This window comes from Trichosurus vulpecula, chromosome 4, assembly GCF_011100635.1.
Source record: "Trichosurus vulpecula isolate mTriVul1 chromosome 4, mTriVul1.pri, whole genome shotgun sequence".
Lineage (NCBI taxonomy): Eukaryota > Metazoa > Chordata > Mammalia > Diprotodontia > Phalangeridae > Trichosurus > Trichosurus vulpecula.
Window position 1 is genome coordinate 270244959 of NC_050576.1, and position 24782 is coordinate 270269740.

The following is a 24782-nucleotide window of genomic DNA, read 5'->3' on the forward strand; positions in this document are numbered from 1 at the left end:
CATACTCAATTGGGTATCTTACCCCTAATGAAAGTAGGGGGAAGGGGATTAAAAAGGGGGGATGATAGAAGGGAGGGCAGATGGTAGAAGAAGTAATCAAAAGCAAACACTTTTGAAAAGGGACAGGATCAAGGGAGAAAATTGAATAAAAGGGGACAGGATAGGAGGGAGGGGAATATAGTTAGTCTTTTACAACATGACTATTTATGGGAGTGTTTTGCATAATGATACATGTGTGGCCTATGTTGAATTGCTTGCCTTCTTAGGGAGAGTGGGTGGGGAGGGAAGAAGGGAGAGAATTTGGAACTCAGAGTTTTAAAAGCAGATGCTCAAAAATAAACAGAAAAAGAGTTAGTTGCTTTGAAGAGTATCAATTATATTTGACAGGAAGAGATAAAGAGACCTCAGCTAATTCATTTAGGTCAACCAACTTTTAAGCCCTACTGTGTGCAATGTCAGGACTTCATGAGATAATAACAGGAATAGCTATTTAGCTCTTTAAGATTTGCAAAATGCTTTTATCTTATTGGATCTTCACAGTGTCCCTGTGATGAAAGTGCTGTTGTCCCCATTTTAAAGATGAAAAAATGGAATTATAACAGGTCTAAAGCCTTAGAGAGCTGGCTTAGAGAATAAGTGACTAGTTCAGGGCCACCCAACTATATAGTATCAGAGGCAGAATTTGAACTCAAGTCTTTCTGACTAAATCCAACACTCTTACCCATTTACAAGTAGAGTGCTGGCCTTGGCATCAGGAAGGACTGGAATCAAGCTTTGCCTCTGACCCTTACCAGATTTGTGACCATGGACAAGTTGGAGTTCCAAGTGGCTCCTTAACACTGATTGATAGGGTTGCTGGTCTGCTTTGACAGAGGAAGTTTTTACAGTGGGAGTCCCCTATGGACTCCTACCTTACTCTAACCAAAATGTGCAAAACCAAGGAAATGAGTAGTAAGCATTACAAGGGTCAACATAGCCCTAATGAATGTGGGGTTTTTTTTTGGTTAGTGTGCTTTCCTCATAGTTACCAGCCTGAGTTTCATAGCATGGTACAGAGGCTGTAGACTTTAAAAAAATGTTTGGAGTATCATCCATCAAATGGCATGTGGGCTTGTAGTAGTAGGCCAATATCTGTACCAGTAGTAGTATAGACTGTATACCTTTTTGTAGTTTATAGTCTTGGAGATTTATGTGAAGCACAGAGATGCTGACTTTCATAGTATGTATGAAAGTAGGACATTGGACCCAGATCTTTTGGGCTCCAAGGCCCATCTTCTATCCACTCTGCTGAATTTTCCCTCTGCAAAAGGACACCAGGTTTTTTTGTCTTCTCTAGGTTACCCTGATTGTAAATGTCTGAGTCCTTTAGGATCCCATGTTCTGTTGGGGGAAAAAAACTCTCATTTCTTGAAATATCTCTAGTCAGAGGAAATGTTCCCTACCTGTTCCATGTAAGTCCTCACTGACAATTCCTTCATCTACTAGTCAGTATGTATTTATTAAGTACCTGCTGTTTTCCAGGCACTGTGCTGAGTATGTACACACCAAAGTGAGATATATGCTGCCTTCAGTAAGTTAACATTCTGGGTGAATGCTAGGGTATTTTCCATAAGATTGTGAGAGAGCAGGTGCCAGTCAGCCTTGGTGGAGGGAATGAAGTTAAATACCCCACCCCCACACTCCAAAACCTAGATATTCTGTTAAAATCTTGCCCAGACTTTTTATTTTTGGCTGGCCCTTCCTTGTATCTCTACCCATCGGTTTTGCCTGAATACTGCTAAGGGTTCTCTTTTGGCTTTGCATTCTCTTTAAGAGTGACCGCAGTGTTATCATTTTTCATAGTATTTTTTGTCATACCTCCCAAGTCATTAAGAACATTAAGAGGATGACCCCAAGTGACTTGGAGCCTAGCTTACTCCAATGAGATTTGTGCATATCAGCTGAGCTCCTTATGAAGCCTTATTATGGAGAAATGCTTTTTGATGGTTCAAGATTCCCAAATAATGATGAGGATGTTGTGGGAATGGATATCCTTTTCAATAGCAATTAATATCAAGCGATCAAAAGCTTTGACTTACCTTTTATAGTGATAATTCATTCCAAAGAGATGCCATGCTTCTCATTCAGAGACTCTGAGGAAATGTGTACAATTATTTTCTAATCAGGAAATGTTCATTAAGCAGCAAGATGGTACAGTGGATAGTCTACTGGGCCTAAAGTCAAGAAGGCTTATCTTCCTGAGTTCAAATCAGGCCTCAGACACTTACTAGCTGTGTGACCCTGGGCAAATCACTTAAACCTGTCTGCCTCAGTTTCCTTATCTGTCAAATGAGCTGAAGAAGGAAATGGCAAACCACTGCGGTATCTTTACCAAGAAAATCCCAATGGGGTCATGAAGATTCAGACACAAATGAAAAATGACTGAATGACAAGAATCAGGAAATATACAGATGTAGGATAATATCTCTCTGAGAGTCAGGGAATTATTCTGCTTGAAGTTAAATTTTGTATTTATTAGCAAAGTGGGGCCTAATGAAAGGATTTAAAGGAGACTTCCTGGTTTGAGAGGAATCAATGTCCCCCTGTAGAGACTATGATACCTCCTATTAATAGTAGCCAGAAATAGAAGGGCCCCTGGTTTTTGTTTTTATCTTTTCTCTCTTTTTTAGGAGGAAGTTGGGCAGCACTGCTTTCACGAACCTTTCAAAAGAATAATTAGGAAGGAATCTTGGTGGGATGCTCCTTTTTGAGATTTTTGCATTTCCTATGGTCATGCCATCTAAAACCTAATTTACAATGAATACAAGGCAAATTTTGTTTTGGCTATGGTGATGACTCTGTCTTGTAAAAAAGTCTCTCATCTTGGAACAGGTCCATTGCGGGAGAAACATATGAAGCTCAGATTGTCTAGCACATTTAATGAAGTAAACATTAATTATGCACCTACTGTATACAAAGCACTAGGCAAGGTACTGTAGGTACAATGACAAAAATGAAACTGGCCCTGTCCTCAATGAGCTTATATTCTAGAGGGGATACAACGTGTAAACAGAGAAATAACTATGTAGTATGTTGGTGGTTGTCTTTTGTTCTTGAGGAGGACCAAAATGACATTACTATGCTTGAAGACTCAATGTGTCCGACTGTGGCTGATCAGGCCAATACAAGCTTGGAATGCTCTACTGCAGGTCGGGCACAAATAGTCCCTGTGAACATTTGGGGTGGATACTCCAAACTTACTCATCCTGCATTTCCTTTGAGCTGTCTCGGGGCGGAGCCAAGATGGCCGCATGAAGGCAGCATCTTACCGGAACTCTCTCACAAGGTCTGTCAGATTCCTATAAAAAAGTGAATTTGAGCAGATTTGAGAGAGTCAGAAACCGCGAGCAGTCGCGTGGGGCAAATTTCCGAGCCGGGAGAGTTTGAAAGGCCGGAGGAACGAACCTGCAGGCTCAGAGAGTGCTCGGTGCGGAGCTGCTCCAGACCAAGGTGGAAGCGGCTGGCCGAGAAATCCACATGGGAGACGGGCTGGGAGAAAGCTGGGCGCCCGAAACCGGCGGAGATCCCCAGGCCTCCCAACACAGGACGGCAGTCTGTGGGAGCGACGAGAGGCAGCACAACGCCACCAGCCGTGAAAACACCCACTCCTGACGCCTGCAAAACCCAGGAACGCGGCTTCTTGAACTTCCGGAAGACTCAATGGCCAGGTAAACGGCTCTAACCCCTCCCCCCCTCACCCAGAGAATTCCTCGGGGGGAAAAAAAAAAGAGAACTGAAACAGAGGAGAGAGTAGTGGGGCCTCACAGGACAAATACTAGAAAGGAGTCAACGCCAGGAGCCCAGACGTAACCTTGCTCCCCCAGGGGAAGTGCCAGACATCAGCTCAAACAACAAACAGCTGAGACCATTGCTGAAAAGCAAGTGCTGGAGAGCACCCACAGGGAGTGAGATGCCAGGGAGCCAGACCCCTCCCCCACACCTCAGGAAACTGAAGGTTTTAATTCTAGACTCACAACCCCCAGAATAAGAAAGTTGGGACAGAGAGCCCAAAGATAGAAATTCGTTGTAACGCCAGGAAAAGGGAAAACAACAAATATGAAGAAGAATACAAAAAAACCGAGGACAATAGATTCTTTTTATGGAGACAGGCAGGATCAAAATATCGACATGGAGGAGGACGGCATTGACACGGTAGATACATCAGATACCTCAAAAGCTAATATGAACTGGTCTCCAGCCCAAAAAGCACTGCTGGAAGAGGTAAAGGAGGATTTTGAAAACCAAATTAGGGAGGTAAAAGAAAACATGGAAAAAATGGAAAAGTCCCTAAAGAATAAGATTGGTGAAATGGCTACGGAGATACAGAATCTAAAGAGAGAAAATGACACCCTGAGAGGTGAAATCAACCAATTGAAAATGGAGGCTCAAAAGCAAAATGTAAACACTAACTCATTTAAAATTAGACTTGAGCAAGTGGAAGCTAATGAATCTATGAGGCATCAAGAAGTAATAAAACAAAACGTAAAGAATGAAAAAATAGAAAAAAATGTGAAATATCTGATTGGCAAGACAACTGACCTGGAAAATAGATCCAGGAGAGACAATTTGAGAGTTATTGGTCTACCGGAAATCCACGATGAAAAAAGGAGCCTTGACAGCATCTTCGAAGAAATTATCAAAGACAACTGCCCAGAGGTCCTAGAACCAGAGGGCAAAATAGTCATTGAAAGAATTCACCGATCACCCCCTGAAAGAGATCCCAAACTGAAAACACCAAGAAATATTATAGCCAAATTTCAGAGCTATAAACTGAAGGAGAAAATACTGCAAGCAGCCAAAAAGAAGCAATTCAAATATCGTGGAACTACAGTCAGGATCACGCAGGATCTCTCAGCTTCCACATTAAAAGACAGGAGAAATTGGAATATGATATTCCGAAGGGCAAAGGAGCTGGGACTACAACCAAGGATCAACTACCCAGCAAAACTAAGCATAATTTTCCAGGCAAGGTGATGGACATTCAATGAAATAAGGGAATTCCAGACCTTCCTGATGAAAAGGCCAGAACTCAACGGAAAATTTGATCTCCAAATACAAAACTCAAGAGAGACATAAAAAGGTAACCAGGGGGAAAAACCCCACAAACCTCATTAACCAATAAGCTTAGGTTGTTTACATCTTTAAGTGGGATTATATCATCTTATGTATGTTTTTTATGTATATATATATATATATATATATATATATATACACACATATATAAGTCATTCTTGTGAATGGTACAACTATTATGACAAATGAAAGGGATATACATAGGTTGTGAATGCCTGTATAAATTAACCGATGTAAAGATATAAAATATAAATAAGAGATATAAAGGGAGGGCTATGAGGGAAGTGGTAAAGAGGTAGTAGAAAAGGGTAAATTACACTAAAGGAAGTGGCAAAAAAACATATTATAGTAGAGGGAAAGAAGGGAGGGAGAAGAGCAGTATTTGAGCTTTACTGTCATCTGATCTAGTTCAAGAAGGGAATAACATACTCCTTTGAGCTGTCTCAATTCTGCTTTGCTCATAAAGCACAGCATCTTCTCTGATGTGGGCATGCCATGCTGAGAGGTCCTGTGCCAATCTCTCCTATGTCACAATCAATTCCAGAATTCTTGAGAGAGTCCTTGACAGTGTCCTTGTATCGCTTCTTCTGACCACCATGTGAACACTTGTCCTGTGTGAGTTCTCCATAAAGTAGTACAAAGTAATTTCAAGAGGATGAGATCACCTACGACCAGGGGCAGGGTCATTGAGAAAATCCTTGTGTATGGTTGCCATCTGAGCTGTTGTTTGAAGGAAGTTAAAGATTCTACAGGGCAGAGATGAGGGAGAAAGACATTCCAGACATGGGGACTACATGTATGAAGGCTTGTCCAGGAGGTGGAAGCTTGTACATGGATATTTTCTTTGGCTGCCTGGATCACTCTCCCTTCCCTGCTCTGACTACAGACCTCTCTGGCTTCCTATGAGGCCCAACAAAAATCCCTTCTTTTACTAGAAGACTTCCCTCAGCTCCTCTTGATTCTGGCATCTTCCCTCTGTTGCCCATTTATCATACATGTAACTTACTTAGTATATACTTGTTTGCTTGTAGTCTCCTTCAATAGACTGTAAGGTCCTTGAGGGCAGGGACTGTTTTTTTGCCTCTTAGCAGAGTGCCTGGCAGTTAGGTGGTACTTAATAAGTCCTTATTGGTTGATTTATTGAGATCACTAGTAAAATGGTTTGAATAGAAGAGGGAATGCATGAAGGGGAGTATGATGAAAAAAGACTGGAAAGATGAGTGTGAAAGCCATAGTCCTATCTGAGCTCCTTTAGAATAGGGATTTCCTTTCCCTCCCTCTCCCCATTCCCTGCCCCTTGCCTTTCTTCATATTCCTGTTGCTTGATACAGTACCCAGGATAGTATGTGCTTAATAAACTCTTGTTGTTGAGTGACTGATTGTTGAGGGGTTTCAGTGCCAGTCAGTGGAGGTTTTTGATATGTGTCAGAGATCAGTCATGTTTTTGACCATGATAGGTGAAATAATTATGTTCATTTTGTCCAGAACTGTACTTTCAGAGATTAGCACCATAAGTTTTCCTTGGCCTCACAACTTGTCCTCCTCTTTCCTTGAGAAGGGGCTATTTGTAGGGAAAGGCAGAAGATTCCAGGTCTTTATTTGTCATAGTCAGTAAGCATGTATTAAGTGCTCACATGTGCCAGATACTGCGCTAAGCACTAGGGATACAGAGACAGGAAAATGTACAGTCCTTGGCCTCAAGAATAGAGGAGGCAATATGTAAACAACTACATACACACAAAATATGTGCAGTATAAATGAAAGGTTGGGCTGCTAGGTGGCTCAGTGCATAGAGGGCTGGCCCCGAAGTCTGGAGGACCTGAGTTCAAATCTGGCCTCACACAGACACTCTGTAGATATGTGACTCTGGGCAAGTCTTTTAACCCTGTTTGCCTCAATTTACTCACCTGTAAAATGATCTGAAGAAGGAAATGATAAACTACTCCAGTATCTTTGCCAAGAAAACTCTAAATGGGGCCATGAGGAATTGGACATGACTGAAATGACTGAACAATGAATATTTCAAAGGAAAGATGGATTCAGGAAGGCTTCCTACAATGGATGGGGTTTAATTTGGAGTCTTGGAGGAAGTCAGGGAAATTAGGAGATAGAGGTGAAGGAGAGCCTGCCATGCCGGAGAAAGGGCATGGAGCTAGGTGATCGGCTCTTGTGTATGAGGAAAAGCAAATAGACCAATGAGGCTGTGTTATGAAGGGGAGTACATGTGTATGTTTTGTATTTACTCATCTCTTTATTTGTTTCTCCCCACCCCACTTTTAGGGCAAGATCTATTTAATTTCTGATCCCATACTGTACTGTTACGTAATCTCAGCACCTAGGACAGTACCTCACACACAGTAGGTGTTGAATAAGTGCTTATTGAGTTGAATTGACTATAGATATGCCCCTCATCACATTGGATGAGATGGGCATTTTCCCATTGCATTCATACTTTGATGTGTTCTGGTGAGGTTTAGTGCCATCAGCCATCAGCCTTCTTTGGACTGTTTCCCTGACACTTGAGGTAATACTGACCTTCCTTTCCAGGGAAATCTTTACAATTTGGGTGAATTCTGGCACTGCCCCTGCAAACAATTGCCTATGCCATGACTTAGCCCAGGGTGGGGAACCTGCAGCCTCGAGGTCCCAGGTTCCCCCACTTAGGCTTGCTGGAAGTATTATAAATGCTACCCAATGTTGGTCTCATTGTCATCATTTTTACTTCTGTGACTACAGCTGCTCTGGATTGATAAAGAAAAAGCTAAAAAGCAGCACTTATTCTGCAGGCATGTTAATTCCTTTTACAATTTGTAGGGGTAGGTTACAGAGTCATTTGAGAGTCATCTTTAAGTATATCTTTTGAACTCAAGAAAACTCACTTTTATCTTTGCATGCCAGGCAGCACTTCTATGTGGACAGTCTCTCTATCAAAGTAGATGGTGATCCCCTGCTCCTCCTCTTCACCCTCTCAGGTTTTAATCTTGTATGATTCTGGTCGGTGTTCACTGATCAGCCTTCCCTATATAGTGTTAGAACTAGAAGTCTGAGTTTTTTCATCGAGTCCAAATTCTGCTGGTTGGTGTGGTAGATGGGCCAATGCTCTCCTAAGGACAGGACACCCCGGCTTCACTTATAGTGCATATCTCTCTGGACATGGTGGTAGAAAAGGGTGGGCCCTAAGAGGGGGATGAGACCCTAGGGCTGCAAGAAGGGATTGGGTGTTGTTCATAGGAGCATGGATCTAAAGTAGGAAGAGACATTAGAGGCTATCTAGTCCAACCCCTTTGTTCTACAAATGAAGAAACTGACTTATCCATGTTCTCACAGCTAGTAATTATCTGAGGCGGAATTTTAACCCAGGTCTTTCTGATTATATGCTACGCAGGCCAGAGGATTGAAAAAGAAAGGTACACCCTTGAAGCATTAAAGGCCTGGAATAAAGTCCCCAGTTGACCTACTCTCTCAATGTGTTTGTATCTTTCCTCTGACTACCATGTTCTTCAGTAGTTTCCAACTCTTCGTGACCCCATTTGGGGTTTTCTTGACAAAGATACTGGAATGGTTTGCCATTTCCTTTTCCAGCTCATTTTACAGATGAGGAAACTGAGGCAAACAAGGCTAAGTGACTTGCCCAGGGTCACACAGCTAGTAAGCATCTGAGGCCAGATTTGAACACAGGAAGATGAGTCTTCCTGACTCTAGGCCTGACACTGTATCTACTGTGCCAGCTAGCTGCCCAGCTATCAAAGCCTGTAACATAAATTCCACCATGCAAGCATAACTGGTCCTTATTCTTTGCTTGACTCTAAAAGCTTATTTTTTTATAATTTCTTTGCCATTTCATCCTTGTTTATGACTTTGCAAGAAGGGAGGCATTCATGACTACTTCCTGTCAAGCACTGACTTCTGGCCATGTTTTCAAAGTGGCAACCAGCTAGACATTCTGGGGTCCAGTTTTAGAGACCTCAATTATTGGTGCACATGAAAGCAGATTTGCACCATAAATTTAGAGGGTTAGCCATTTGTGTTGCAATATCTTTTTAAAAAGGCCAATTTGAGGTTATTTTAGAAATTTAACATTTTTAATTTAGAAATTAGGATCAGATTTTTGCTTCTTGGCATCTCAGCTTCCTTCAAAGCTGAGCTCCAGGCTTACCTTTTATAGAAGGGCTCGTCTCATCACCACTGTGATAAGCACTTGACCCTGCCTGTTATCATTTTACCTTGTATTGTAGAAAGTTGAGGAGAGAAGTTTGTATGATATGTCACATTTGCTTCTCTGTGTTATATGGAGCTCTCCAACTAATAGATTATAAACTCCAGGGGCAGCTAGGTGGCGCAGTGAGTAGAGCACCAGCCCTGGAATCAGGAGGACCTGAATCAAATCTGACCTCAGTCACTTGATATACTTACTAGCTGTGTGATGTTGGGCAAGTCACTTAACCCCAATTGCCCTGCCTTTCCCCCTCCAAAAAATAAACCAACCAAACAAACTCCTTGAAGGTTTTTTTTTGTCCTTGTATTCTCAGCACCTGGACAGTGCGTAGCACAGAGTAAGTGTTGCATAAATGCTTGTTGAAGAGCTTGAATTGTTTATAAGCACACGTCCCATTAAACTGCCCCCATCTAATATCATTTAGCAATAACCACATTAACCTACATGAAGTCTGTTGTCATTTTGCCAGTGACTCACTTATGATATTCTATAAATAACATGGTTCCTGTGGCACCAAGTGCTGCCCTTTCTTCCAAATTGTTGTTTTGTCCATCATGCTGTTTAAGAACCTGGTTAGGTGCAGGATGGCTGGATATGAAAAAAAAATAAGACAGAAAGAAACAAAAAGCACCAAGATTCAGAGATTACTTGCTTTTCAGCTCTGTCTGGGAGTCAAGGAGGGCATTCAGAAATGGTGGAATCTACAAAAGAGCTCCATTGAACTTGAACTCAAGCTGAGTGAATTTGGGAGAGAAGCTGATCTAAGTGAACTCTGAGGTTTCCTCCAGTGTTAAAATGCAAACAGAGGAGGAGAAGCCAGGTCTGAACCTCTGTCCCTGGAAACTTTCTGTCCCTCTTAAATGACCTTTCTTCACTGAACATGGCCCTGTGCTTGAACCTCTCTTAGATGTTTATCTGGTTATTGTACTTTGTGGTTATTAGTTTATGTGTCATATCCCTCTACTGGACCATAAGCTCCATGAGGACAGGGAATTGTCTTATATATAAGGTTGGTAACTCTTCTAAAACCATGATCTGTACACAGTAGGTACTCAACAGATGCTTGTTGAGTGAGACTGAAGAAAGCATCAGGAAGCAATTCATCACATATCATTTATCCTCATGGGCCCAAACTATTTAACTAATATTTGCACTTTTAAATGGTTGAAAGTGGGAAGAGAACTTTTAATCGAAATGAATGTAAAAGCCTGTTTGTTTCTGATCCTAGTTAAATTTTTAAGTAACTTTTTCCCAGAGATGTGCTGAGGTTGTAGATAAAATGCTAAACTTACATTTAGGAAGATCTGGATTCAAATTTGGCCTGAACCACATAATAGCTGTGTGATGATGGGCAAGTCACTGAACATCTCTGACCCTCATGTAGCTCTCTAAGGTTATAAGCAATTGATCATTGATGACCCACATAGCTATGCAGAGTTTCCATAGTCATGGAATTACAAATCTTTGATGTATTGAAGTATTTTCTAATAACTGGATGATAGGACCGTGGGATTATGGATTTAGAGCTGAGTAGGACTGTAGGGCCAACTAGTCCAACCCCATCATTTTACAGATGAGAAAATTGAAGACGAGAGAGATTCAGTCATTTTCCCAAAGTTAGATAGGATGTCAATAGCAGTGCTCTGATTCCACATTCAAAGCTTTCCACTGAACCAACACAATTTTAATTTTAACCCCTGGAGTTTACCGGAGTGAAAAATCCCTCTCTGATTTTTTTGCCCCTGATGAACAACCTGAGCTTGGTATTTCAACAACTGTTCAAATGTGATCAGAATACAGCTCTATAACTGATGGAAATCTTTTCATAGTGAGGCGTTTTCACGAGTACCAAGGGCTTTCTGCACCAGTTTTGGGCACAGCATTATTTCTGTGCCTCTCCTACAGAATCTGCTGTGAGAACCTGTGAAGTTCAAAAACAGAAATTCCAGAGATGAAGGAATAAAGAAGGGGGTGTGTGAAAATGACTTCTCAGTTAGTTTAATAATAGCCATTTCTTAATTAAAAATAGAGCTTTCCATAAACTCTCTTCAGTCAACTAATGAGCATCAGAAAGGAAGCTCTCTGAAATGAAATTGCTCCCTTTGTGAAAACTGAGGGAAAGGGGACTGTCTGCAACAAGGGGACAAATGCAGGGTCAGCCATATGTGAATATGTCATATTGGACTCCCAGATCATCATAGATTATATCAAAAAATGGAGTAGCCATTCATCCCTAACAGTCCTTCATTGTTGGCATCTAGAGTGGTTGGAGTGTTTCAGAGACCAGTGATTTGCAAGTTAAAACTTATCACCATAACCCATCTTAACTTTCAGTTAACCATTGGATGGGATATTAAAGGTTTCCTTGTTATTTTGAATTTATATAATGTCTCAACTACCTTCATAGGATCATGAATTCAAAACTGGAGGGCCCAAAGGGATAATATGGTACAGTCCCTCATGTTAGAAAGGTGGAAGCTGTGGCCCAAAGAAATTAAGTCGCTTTCCCAAGGTCATGTAGGAGTAAAGCTGACATTCCTAGATCATAGATTTGAAGTTGGGACCTTAGACATCAGCCTCTCATTTCATAGATGAGAGTAGTGAGGCATAGTGAGGCCCAGAGAGGTTATTCTACTTGCTCAAGGTCACCCATGTAATAAGTGGCAAAATTGGGATTTGAATTCAGGTCACTCGACTCCAAGATCCATAGTCTTGGCATCGTACCAATTGTGGTTCTAAATGTAGAAAGGGAAGGAATGGAAGACAATAGTCTCAGAGAATCAATATGGCTTTTCCAAGACCAGATGATGCCAGACTAACCTCATTTCCTTCATTGGCTATGGTTATTAGACTGGAGATCTGGGGAATGCTGTGGATATAACTTTGTGGTATTTGTATAGTCTCGTGCTGTTCTTATGGAAAAGATGTAGTGGGTTCCCTATCACTGGTGGCTGTCAGTTCCTTATGTGAGCCCTTTCCTGGCTGCCTTGTATCTGCTGTTGCCTCCCTATCCCCTGGAATGACTTCTTTTTTATTTTCTATGGGTGAGTAAGCTAGGTGATGTAATGGATAGAGCACTGGGCTTGAAATCAGGAAGACTTGTCTTTCTGGGTTCAAATCTATCCTCAGATACTAGCTGTGTGACCCTGGGCAAGTCACTTAACCCTGTTTGCCTCAGTTTCCTCATCTATATAATGAGCTGGAGAAGGAAATGGCAAACCACTGCAGTATCTTTGCCAAGAAAACCCCAAAATGGGGTTGGCCATGACAAAGGATGCATACATGTTATTTTCCCTTCCCTCCCCAGGAATGTAAACTCCATGAGAGCAGGAGTTGTTACATTTTCGTCTTTGTATCTCCTGTGCCTGGCATAACTTCTTGACCAGAATGGTCACTTGTTGTTTATTTAGTTTATTGATCGAATGGCCCCTTTTCAGACATGTTGCAGTGGGAATTTTGTTCTGGTATAGGTTAATTACCAAGGCAGCTATTGCATAATAGAGAGAGAATCAGTTGTTTGAGGTCAGATACTGCCTGATGTTGTGACCCTAAAGAAATCACTTAACATCTCCAGGCCCCAAGGAACTCTTAAAGGCTGTAAGTTACAGAGCATTTGCTGAACTATGTTGGTTCATAGAGACTCCTTGCTGAAGCTCTCTGTAGGTCCGGTGAGAGAAAGGGTGGGGGAGGTCATTCATTGTCCAGGTGAACAATGAGGTCCATTCCAGTTCTCAAATTCTGTGAGTTTGATTTTTAGGATATGAATCCAGCCCTCTTTACATTGTCCTAAAGCCATGCTAGTTCTCCCTGCAAAGGATAATGGACCTTTATGGTTTATTCTTCATAATTCTCCTTTGATATAGGAAGAGCAAGTGTTACTGTTGCCGTTTTACAGATGAGTGGCCTGAGGTTGGATAGATTAGGAGACATGCCAAGGAAGACAAGGTTGGAATCAGGACCTACACCTCTGTTCTCTGTTCTGTAGCCAGTACTTCTTTTGGGGTGTGGTGGTAGGGGTTAGGAGAAGGGGTTGGTCTCTTCTGCTTTCTAAGTGTTAATGCAAAATCAATATGATGGTCAATGTATTCCTAGTTTGCATTGGTAAAATATGTAAATCCCCCTTTGCTTAACTGGCAGGGAGGAATGTTTGAAAGAAAACAACCAGAGCCCACTGTACATTTCTATGGGGCGAGGGATTATGCTATAAGCATCAATGGGGCCTGATTCGGAGGCTCTATTTTGGGATACCAAATAAGCCACCAGTGCAGAAAGCAGGGCTTTGTCTAATGTCAACGGGGGCAGGGCCTCTGTTTTCCCTGTTGCTTTCCTTCTTCCTGCTGGAAAATAGAACAAAGCATTTTCTTTATGGTCCTTGGCTCATCTTTCATCTGGCAGTATTAATTCCGGTCCCAAATACAGTCTCTATTTCTCAAATTTCCCCCTGGCCAAGCTGATGCTGATATAACTTATGTTTGTAGACCTATCATGATTTATTTTTTGTTTTAAACTTTATTTACCTATCTATCCATTCATCCATTTATTCATCCATCCATTTATCTATCTTTCTGTCTGTCTATCCATCTACTTATCTATCAGTCCTTCTGTCTGTCTATCTATCTATCCATCCATATGTAATTTGTTTTTTGTTTATTTTTATTCCATATGCATAAAGTGAGGAATCTCAAATCACAACTAGTTTGGGCTTAACTGGAGTGGCATCATGGATACCAGTTGGACTTCCTGTGGAACTCAGAATCTAGACTGTTGAGTTGCCATTTCATAAGGTTATATAGGCCCTTACCATCTGATTATTGCTTATTTTATATAGTGCATTAAGGTTAGCAAATGTGCCTTCCTGAGAACAACCCAGTGTGGTAGATAGTAGAACTGTAAGTGTGCCCATTTTACAGATTATGGAAATGGAGGCTTAGAAAGGTGAAATACAGTGTCCATGGTCAGCAGATAGAAAGTGTCAGGGACAGGACTTGAACCCAAAGTGTTCTGATTCTAAGACAAGCATTTTTTTTCTGTTACCTTATGTTGTTGCTGGGGGCAGGATGGTAGAATGGAGAGAGCCCTAGCTCTGGAGTCAGAGTGCCTGGATTCAAATCCACTTGCTCCCTATGTGACCAAGAGCAGGTCAGTTAACCACTCTGGGTCTCAGTTTCCACATCTGTAAAATGGCAAGGTTGGGCCTTCCACCTCTAAATTTGTACTCTTGTGAACTCATCTTCTGAGGAAATAGGGCATTGTGGCTCAAGTTGTGGACCTGGAGTCAGAAGGAATCCCTTGAGTAGCTATGGGACCTTGAACATATCACATAACCTCTCTTGGCCTCGGTTTCCTCATCTGTAAAGTGAAGGGGTTAGACTCAGCAGCCTATGAGCTCCCTTCCTGACACTAGTGATACTTGCTGTAAATGCCAAAAGACATCTGAGCCTGTGATTGGAAGAGACACAGATTGTTATGCCATACTTTGCCAAGAGGACAAGGGGGTAGCGATGGACTTACTACTTCAAATGGTGATTTCAGATGGGATTCTTTTGAGAGTTTGGCCAAGGCTCTTATTTAATTGGCATGGGGACTTCAGGTGAGGTATCTCCTTTTACTGACACAGATAAACAACTGTTTTACCACCTGGTAGGTGCAGCGCTTCCTAAACTGTGGGTTACTACCCGTGTGGAGTCACAAAAAATTGGCAGCGGTAAAAGGTTTCTGAATGAGCAACGACCAAAAGTTAATTACAAATCAAATGGGTAATGAATCCGAGGTCTTTCGGGTAGCCCTCGCCTGCCCCGTTTTATCCACTGTAGTGTTGATTCTGAACACAAAACATGCGCACTGTGTACTGCACATGCCCTCAGGCCATGCAGTGCCAACGGATGCTGCTGAAACAGGAAAAGGGGTCACCGGTGGAAAAAAGTTTAAGAAGCCCTGATTAGAGAGTTGGCTGGGGTTCTTAGAGGGCAAAAGATTGACTAAGATCACAGAACCAGCATGTGTCAGAGGTAGGGCTTGAGGTGGGCCTTGAGCCCAGGTCTTCTGGACTCAGAGGCAGGTACATTGTCTGCTGTGCCATCCTTGTGAAAAAAGAGATGCTTATTATGATAATGCAGTTATTTTCATGTATACGGGGCTTTTCCTTTCACTAAAAAACCTTCTCACGTGATATTGCACATAATCTCATTTAACCTTCCAGGTTGATTTCCTCTTTCCCCTGTCTCTGGCCTTTTTATTTTTCTTGTTTTGTTCTCCTGTACAAAGAATAGAATAGGATTAATTACCTGCGTTTGCCTATTGTCTCCTACATTGGATTGCAAACTCCTTGACTGTCTTTTGCCCTTCTTTCATCCCTAGCACTTAGCACAGTGCCTGACACATAGTGTTATTGAGCAGTCCTTCGGTCATGTCTGACTCTCCCTGACCCCATTTGGGATTTTCTTGGCAAGGCTGATCTCCAGCTCATTTTACAGATGAGGAAACTGAGGCAACTAAGTTAAGTGACTTGCCCAGGATCACACAGCTAGTAAGATTCTGAAGCTCAGGTGTTCCTGACTCCAGGCCTAGTGCTGTATCCACTGAGCCACCTATCTGCCTCCTTTCCACATAGTGGGCACTTAATAAATGCTTATTGACTGACCTTTATTTTAAGCATGTATTACATTAAACACTTGTGTATCAACACTCCCTTGCTTGTCTGTGCCTCCCTTTTCAGCTTCCTTCTGCTGGCTTCTATGTTTTTAAAATGATTCATTGATGCCTCCTTTCGTCTTTCTTCCTTTTTTGATTTGATATCACTATCAGTATTCATCCATTCTACTAGATAATCCCCCTCAAAAAAAAGCAAATATCCTCCCTTGTAACAATTGCAGATTAATCATTATGGAGAAAGGAGTGTAGGACCCTCTCCTAGGGATAGAAAATCATAATACACAGTCTACAGAAATGCCATGTATAGACTCACTTTTGAGTTAGTAGCTATTATCTGTTACAAGATAGGCACATATTCCTCCCCCTTCTTTCATACATTCACAATTAGCAAAAATAATATGGAACAGAAAGGAAAAATAAAATGGCCCAGTTACATATTTGTACCCAACTCAGTACTTTTGGGAGGTATTTGTGTTGAGGGTATAGGAATTATTTTGTCTATTTTAAAGGAGGGGAAAATGGGAGAAATGGAGGTGAATTGTCTTACCTGATGATACACAGCAAGTTGACAGGACTTGAACTCAAACCCCAGTTCTGTTGCCTTCCAAACTAGTGCTTCTTGGTGGGATCATCCTGCTGACTTATTTAATTGTCATTCAGGAATAAATTAGAGAACTAAAAATAACCGTAGATGCCAGTGCCCACTTGGAAGCTTGCTTAACTGTCATCCTCACCCGATAGTGGCTCAGTTTCTGGTGTCTGAAGTGGCAGTCACCTATGCAAATGCTGTCCTGAGACAGTTTTCAATGACATGTGTACAGGGGTCAAACTGCAAGAGAGGACCAGTTGCTTTCCTATTGATTGCCTCTTGTCTCTCCTGGTACCACATGCCTCAGCACATCCTCGTGTTGCCCTCTATCTGTCCTGAACCAGCAACCAGGATACTCCACTATTACCCCATACCCACCCACCATATGTCTCCTTTTAGAGATCACACACTTGGCAGATACCCCTTTTAAATCTCAATACTAAGATGTGCCTCCCCACAAATCAGAATTCCCCATGGCCTCAGTGGAACTGCACCTGATCAATTAGATGCTAGGAATAGAACCACTGAATAAAATAATCCACACTGATGTAAATATCCAAAAAGCATAGTGTTCCCAGAGAGTATTTCTAGTTCTCAAAAAGAGGTTATCAAGTGAAATTAATGTCTCCGGTTTAATCCAGTGACACTGGCCTGTTCCTTAAACAAGGCCCTCCATCTCTTGGCTCCCTGCATTTTTCTGGCTCTCCCCCATTCCTGGAATGCTCTCCATCCTACACTGTGATTACTGACCTCCCTGGCTTCCTTTAAGTCCCAACTAAAATTCCACCTTCCCTAGCCCCTCTTAATTCCAGTGCCTTCCCTCGGTTAATTATTTCCTATTTAGCCTATATGTAGCTCTCTTTTATCTATCTATGTATCTATCTATCTGTTTGCTTGTTGTCTCCTCCATTAGATTGTGAGCTCCTTGTCAGTGGAGACTGTCTTTTGCCTCTTTCTTGTATCCCAAGTACTTAACACAGTGCCTGGCACAAAGTAGACCCTTAATAAATGTTTCTCGAGTTGAATTGAAGCAGTCTTGAGTTGGAGTCCCCATCCCCAAAGAGTCAAATACATAATAATTAAAATTAAATTAAAATGTCCAAAGTGATAGATATATACAAATAAATATGTGTATATACATAGGCACCTAGATGGTAAAGTGGATAGAGGCCTGGACATAGGATCAAGAAGACTCAAGTTCCAATCCAGCTTTATAGAGACAGCTTGTTAACCCAACCTCTGGTTAAATCACATGACATTTGTCTATTTGAAGTTTTTTTTCAGTTGTAAAATGGGAATGATAATATTATCCACCTCCCTGGATGGTTCTGAGAATCAAATGAGAAGATTTTTGTAAAGCACATAGAACGGTACCTGGAACATAGGTGTTTAATGAATGCTTGTTCCCTCCCTCCCTCCTTTTCCACTCTTCCCTCCCTCCCTCCCTTCCTTCCTTCCTTCCTTCCTTCCTTCCTTCCTTCCTTCCTTCCTTCCTTCCTTCCTTCCTTCCTTCCTTCCTTCCTTCCTTCCTTCCTTTTTGGTCAGGAGATGGGTAGGAGCGTTTTCTAGCGATGATCTACTCTCTGTTCCAAACAGTATGGTGACCTATAACCCCATTTTTCTTCCTTCCATCCTTCCCACCGTATACATCAAAATAATAGATATCACTAACTTGTTAACCAAGGACTGAAAGTTTGCTTTGTCTCATTCTGGGCATGCTATCCATGGTTTTGACAATAATTTTTGTCCTTCAGAAAGGAGCTCTCAGACCTCTGCCCTCATATTCACTTTTAGCAGGGTGTCTCTTAGCAAAAGCACTTATGAACATGTCTGCATATGTCTGACTGAATATCCATTTGTCTGTACCCTTCCCTCACCATCTGCCTCCACAGGATTGCAGACAGCAATGGATTCCAGAAATACCAGTGTGTTTGGCCAACTGTGGTGGGTGGCCACCTTATGGCTTCAGAAACACTGAAATGAGTAAGATTGAAAATAGCATCAATTTGAATTACCTAGGTTAGAAGTCACTGTATTCTCATTCACAAATGAAATATGCCTGTGATAGGTTATTTAACAAACTTCCATTGTGATGGGGAAGCATTGTGTAGTTGATAGCTGGCTTTAGAGTCAGGAAGATGTGAGTTCAAATCTTGCCTCAAACACATACTGATTGTGTGACCATGGACACATTTCTTCACTTCTCAGCATCCTAGGCAAATCTCCAGAAGGTTAAATTGTAGATAAAGTGTTAGAAAGAGTTTTCTCTTCTGGAAATTCCTCATCCTAAAGAAATCACAGTTACAGTGCGATATCCTTTCCAGGTCTCATTTTATAAATGAAGTTACAGGCTCTAAGAGAGATGGAATGCCTTACCTTAAGCCACGGATGGGTAGAATTGGGACTAGAGCTCAGATCTACATTTCTCTTCAATGCTCTTTCATGCTACCTCCCTAGATTCTCTCTATAATGACATGGATTTCACCTGTCCTCATCCACAAAAATAAGAAACCTTCCCCCCACCCCAGTCCAATTCCAGTTTCTTTCTCCTCTCCCATCTGCTTATTATTTGCTCTAATCAGACAGATAGTCTCTGTCTGGCCTCTAGGATGGCAGTGGGAAATGTTATTCTGTTAGGTGGCCAACAGTGACAGCATCCCACCAGTGGCACCATGTATGGTAGTTGAGTTGAAGTTTTGGGGCTCACAATGGCACTCTTGAGACTGTTTTTTTTAAGTGGCACATGGATTGCTGTTTCATCCACATGTGGCCAAGAAGCTCTTTGGTCAACAAATTAGAACAGAGCTAGTAGTATGGAAATTTTAACTACTAGGTTTGACTGGCATTTGTGGAATCTAAAGAATTAACCACTGCTGGGTTTATTTTCATGCTTTTCAGCACTTTCAGACCATGTTGAAGACTAAATTGAATGTCCTAACGCTGAGGAAAGAACCTCTCCCCACAGTCATCTTCCATGAGCCAGAAGCTATTGAGTTATGCACCACGACCCCACTGATGAAAACTCGAACTCACAGTGGATGCAAGGTATGTGACCAGCTGGCGTACTGCCAATATATGTGATCAATTGAAACTGAGGGTGTGAAATAACACAAAAAAGAGGAAGCTATTGAATCTGCCCCCACTGGATTCAGTCTTAAAGTGCTTGTTACATGATTCTTGACTTAAAAAGAAGAAAATCCAAAGTCACTTCCCAACATAAGAATAAACATTGCGTTATGACAGTTGGTTTGTAGGCTTAGTCATATTTAGGCTTTTCTCTTTATTTTCTCCTTTTCTACCCTTTCCATCCCTTTCCCCTGAGACACCTAACAATTCATTAGAAGACTTTCATTCTATAGACTTGAAATTGCAGGAGTTAAGTAGCATGTGACCACTGCCCCAGGGAAATACTTGAATCCTCATTAGGAACTGAGTCTACAGTAATATCGTTTCCCTTTTTTGTTCCCCTTCTGAACACAGTATGTTCCTGGGACTTGAGTAAGTTCCTTAACTTTTTTTAAAAACAGCTTTGAGAAGTCCCCGTCCCCATGCTGTTTTGTTGCTCTGATTTATGCGAGTTTATTTTCTCATTTTTCTTTTATCTAAACTTCCAATGTTTTATGATATCATGATTCAGGTCTTTAAATCCATGTTCTTCATTTTTTTTTTATTTTTGGGGAGAGGAGAATTGTCTTGAATTGTTTTTATAGTTTTTGTTAACTAACATTAATGTGGAAGTTAAAGCCAAAAGAGAAAAATAAAGATAATTTCAACAAGTTTTATTGACAAGCAAAAAAGTAAACTCAAATTATATTTGAGTTATTCCTTACAGTAATGATGATCTTATTAGAGAAACATAGTCTGATGCACATTTCATTTTTAGAAACTTTGTTACCGGGGGAAAAATAATAGAGGAAGAAAAATGATGTATTTAAGGATATGTGTTCCTTGCCCAATGAAGCACTTCTTCCCTTTCTCCCCACTTGAAGAGTTATAGGTTTGGCTCCCAATTCATTTCTCCAACAAAGTGTATGCTCTCATGGTATTACTATGGTCAGTGATGTTGAAGCTGCAGAGGAGTAGAACCCAAGGTGAACACTTCATAATCTTGGTATATAGTCAAAAACAGTAACATGTGAAGGACTGGCAAAGAACCCTTTCAGCTATAGTCTGCATCAGGAAAGATTTTATTAGACTGTTTGCTCTATCATACTTTAAACTGAATGTGCAGATACTAGAAATAGTGACAGGGGCTCACAGAGCAAAAGAAAAAAATAGCATGAAAAGGATTGATCTGTGTTTAATCTGATGAGGGCAAGAACTTAGTTGGTTATTTGTAGCCATATAGAAATGATAATCTGTTGTCAATGTCACTCTGAAGAAATAGAAATTGATTGAAGCTATAATGAAACAAATTTCAGTTACAAATTTCAGATTCCTGATGTCACAATGCATTTGCTTCTCATATACTTTGTATGTATTTACTCATGTAAATGTTCCTGCCCTCTCCCTCCAAAGGAATGGCAGCTCTTCAAAGGCAGGTAGTATTTGATTTTTGTCTTTGTATTACCAACACGCAGGCACTTAATAAATGCTTTGGTGTTATTGTCAGACATAAAAAAAAAAAAACCTCTTTGATGAGAAGGTTCAAAACAGGACAGGATTGTCAAGGTTGGTGATAAAATTTCCATCCCTAGACATCCTTCAGAGGAAAGTAGGTGAATTACAGATTCACCTGTCCAGCATACTATAAGGGTTTGCTGTCTTGAGGGAGCCTTTCTTCTTAGCAAGGTAGTTCTAGAGCTGGGAGGGATCTTAAAGATTGTCTGGTCTACTTTCCTCACCCTCTGATCCACCTTCCTCATCTTACAGGTGAGGCCCTGAAAGATTAAGTCATAATAGTAGGAAGTGACTGGTAGGATTTGAACCCTTCTTTTCTGACTCCCAAGCCACCGTTCTTTGTCTTTTATTTCCCTCTTCTTAGTCCTTCCTGTCTCTGAAGAAGTGGAAGCTATTTCTCACCCAAGCTAAACCATTCTTTTGATCCTGTTCCTTCCCAGCTTCTCCTCCACCCCTTACCCCTCTTCTCTGTTACACAGAGGAGACAGTGCGTTACAGTGCAAAGATTGTTGAAGTTGGATTCAGCTGACCTGTGTTCACCTCCCAGCCTTTGCTACTTACCACTAATGGGCTCTTGGGCAAGTCAACTGTCTGGGCCTCAGTTTTTTCATTTGTAAAATGAAGGGGTGGGGTGGGCTAGTTGGCCTCGAAGGTTCCTCCTGGTTCCAAATCTATGATTATCAATCCCGAATCTTGAACCATCTCTACAGGTTCCTCCCAGCTTTATGATTCCTTCTAAGTTGGTATAAGCACTGAGGTACAATCAATCTGTAAATGATCTGATACTTTTAAGTATCAAAAGATTTATAGATAACAAGATCTATAAAAGATTAGATACCACTGATTTCACTAGAAGTTAATAATATCACCTTCTGTGGCTAATCCAACTGTTTCTATTTAAAGGAATTAAATATTGTTTATTCTAAATTTCAATGGATCCTTAAATTCAAATAAAATCCAAATTTTAAGCAATCTTTTTTCCCCTAGAACATTCTCCCCCACCCCTCACAAAAAACCAAGCCTCAACCCCTTTCTAATCTTCAGACGGAACAGAGTCCAGTGTTTCATCTCTGATTCTTGAGTTACACAAAATGCCAGCTGCAGAAAGAAATCCCTTTCTTACTCCACATGGCTAAGAATAATGAAGAGAATGTAGTCATGTCCCAGCTGCAAGGGAAGCCTGCATGACCCTCCCCACCTTCACACTGGGCTGTTTCTTTTTCTATAACAGTTCTCAAGTTGTTACTCTTGCATAATTCGGGTTGCTTTGTGGATCACTGGAAGGAGAAGGGCAGGAGGCAGAAAAGGAGGGGAGGAGGGCAGCTTAAAATGTTTTAGGCTTGATGTTACTGATTCCATTACCACCCTTGGGTTTTCCTGTTTTGCTCTGATCGGTATTCTCGAGCGATCCTGGGGCAATGGATTTGTTAGGCCATTCTCCCAGAAGGCAGCTTGGTCTTTGTCTAGTCTTAGCCATTGCTGCCCCTTCTTTTTATTTTTATTTTTTTCCCCTACAGCAGGTTTTTCTTTTGAGTTGTATAGGCAGTTACATACCAATCATAATTTTTCTGCTAGCAGTAATTTGGGAGTTGTGGTGAATTTGCCCTCTGTATCAAACTCTCTGGCTTTCATGGCAGTGATTTAGGGACATTGCAGAACTCCATGTCTGGTGGTCCTCTGATGCTGAATTTGATGAATACTTGCTCTGGTCAGCTGCTGCCTTTATGGAGTCCTCTGAGGCCTAGATTTATACAGGAGTAAGTGTGGTGTGACATCAACAGCCCTCCCTGGATTTGGTGTCAGGAGCCTTGGGTTGGATTCCTAGCTTTACTTTTTCCTACCTTTGTGGCTTGGGCCAGTCACTGATAGGATCACATGATCCGGAGCTGGAAGGGACTTTAGAGGGAGGTCCTCTACTGTCTAGTCCAATCCCTTCCCTCACCCCATTTTGCAGATGAGGGAACTGAGGCTCCAAGATATTAAGTGACTTCAGCAAAGTAACACAGGTAGCAAATTGAGAGAAGGGGCATTCAAAGTCATGTTTGGTGGATCCAAGTTCAGTCCTCCAAGCCCTTGACCTCTCAGGGTAAAATGAGGAGGTTGAAAAAGAAGACCACCTTGAAGGTCTAAATCTATGATCCTCTAAGTGGTTCACCCAATTGCATAAAAGTAGCAAATGTTAGAATTAGGATTCCCTTCCAGTCCTAAATCCTATGAAATGTCAGAATTCTATCATTCATTTATTCAACAAATATCTTATCATGCATACACCTAACTTATATGCAAGGCCCTGAGCTGGACATGAGAAAAACAGTCTTGAAGGGCAGAGAAGATATTTTCACCAATAATTATACCACTCTCTGTCTTTTGAAGCCCAAACCAAATGCCATTTCCTTCATGAATACTTCCCTCCATTTTCCCCTGGGGGTGGGGGGTGGGGAGAGATAGTTGTTACACATCCATGGGTTCTCTCTATTGTAAGTCATCATTGATTAAGGCTTCCATCTCTCTAAGCCTATTCTTTATCAAAGCCAAGTAGCAGCCACAGCCAATTGAGTGATTTCTACATCCTTTGGTCCCTGAATACTTGACCTGCTGGTAGTAAGGGTGCATGTGTATTGGGGTGGGTTAAGGGCAAATTCTCATTCACTAGTGAATTCTTGCCTGCTGCTTTTGGGTTTCCCATGTGAGTTTGTAGAGGCCTTTGTCAGACTAACTGTTCAACTTCATTGTCTGCGACACTGTTCAGACTCTTGGAGACAAGCCAAGACTTTCCATTTTCACATAGACTTCCAATCCCAAGATGGCTTTTTCCAGTATGAGCGCAGTACTGTGTATTTTTGTGTTTGGAGGTTCACACACTGTTAAATGTGTGGGATGGCAGAACAGATTTCAAATTTCCTTCCATTTTCCTTCCATGGAAGTTCAGATGAAAGCTGAGGTCAAAGACCTGGGGGTTTTAGAGCTGGAAGAGACCTTAGCCTTCTTCCAATCCAGTGTTCTCATTTTATGGATGGGAAAGCAGGCCTGTGGAGCTGAAGGGACTTGTTTATAGTTACACAGGTAATTGGAGAGGATAGATTTTGAGCTGAAAAAGACCTTAGAGCCCACCAAGTCCAGTCCCTTCATTTTACAAGTGACAAAATTGAGACAAAAAAATTATTTCCCCAGAGTCACACAACTAGTAAGCATCTGAGACAAGATTTAAACTAAGGTTTTCCTGACTCAAAGTCTAGCACTCTAACCACTATGCAACACTGCCTGTTAGATACCAGAGATGTAATGGAAATTATTAAAGGGAGTAACTAGCCAATTGATGAGTCCTACAGCCAACTCAGTTACATTAAAAGGCATCGATTTTAGTTATAAGGGAGTGCCTCTCATGGAGGTAGACGTGAACCTTACATTTTTGCTGAGAAGACACCAACGGCCTTAACCACTGGGGACCAATCAGAGAAGTTTTCCGGTGTCCTCTTGGCAAGGGGCTAGACAGCCAGTTTACTTCTGTACGAGGCATCCCCTCTTAAGAAAATTCTATGCTCTATGATCTGATCAAATCTCCTAGTAGACTTATCCTGTTGCTCAGGGCTTCCC

The 24782-nt window shown here is 41.5% G+C and overlaps 1 protein-coding gene across 2 annotated transcripts in view; it reads left to right on the forward strand.

Annotated features, from left to right (window-relative positions):
- Positions 1-24782, forward strand: part of PID1 (phosphotyrosine interaction domain containing 1) — a 284907-nt gene that overhangs the window by 99749 nt on the left and 160376 nt on the right. For both annotated transcript variants that reach the window (XM_036754889.1, XM_036754890.1), the window contains exon 2: positions 19467-19613. In XM_036754889.1, the coding sequence (XP_036610784.1) occupies positions 19467-19613 (147 nt within the window). The remainder of the gene's footprint in view (positions 1-19466; positions 19614-24782) is intronic.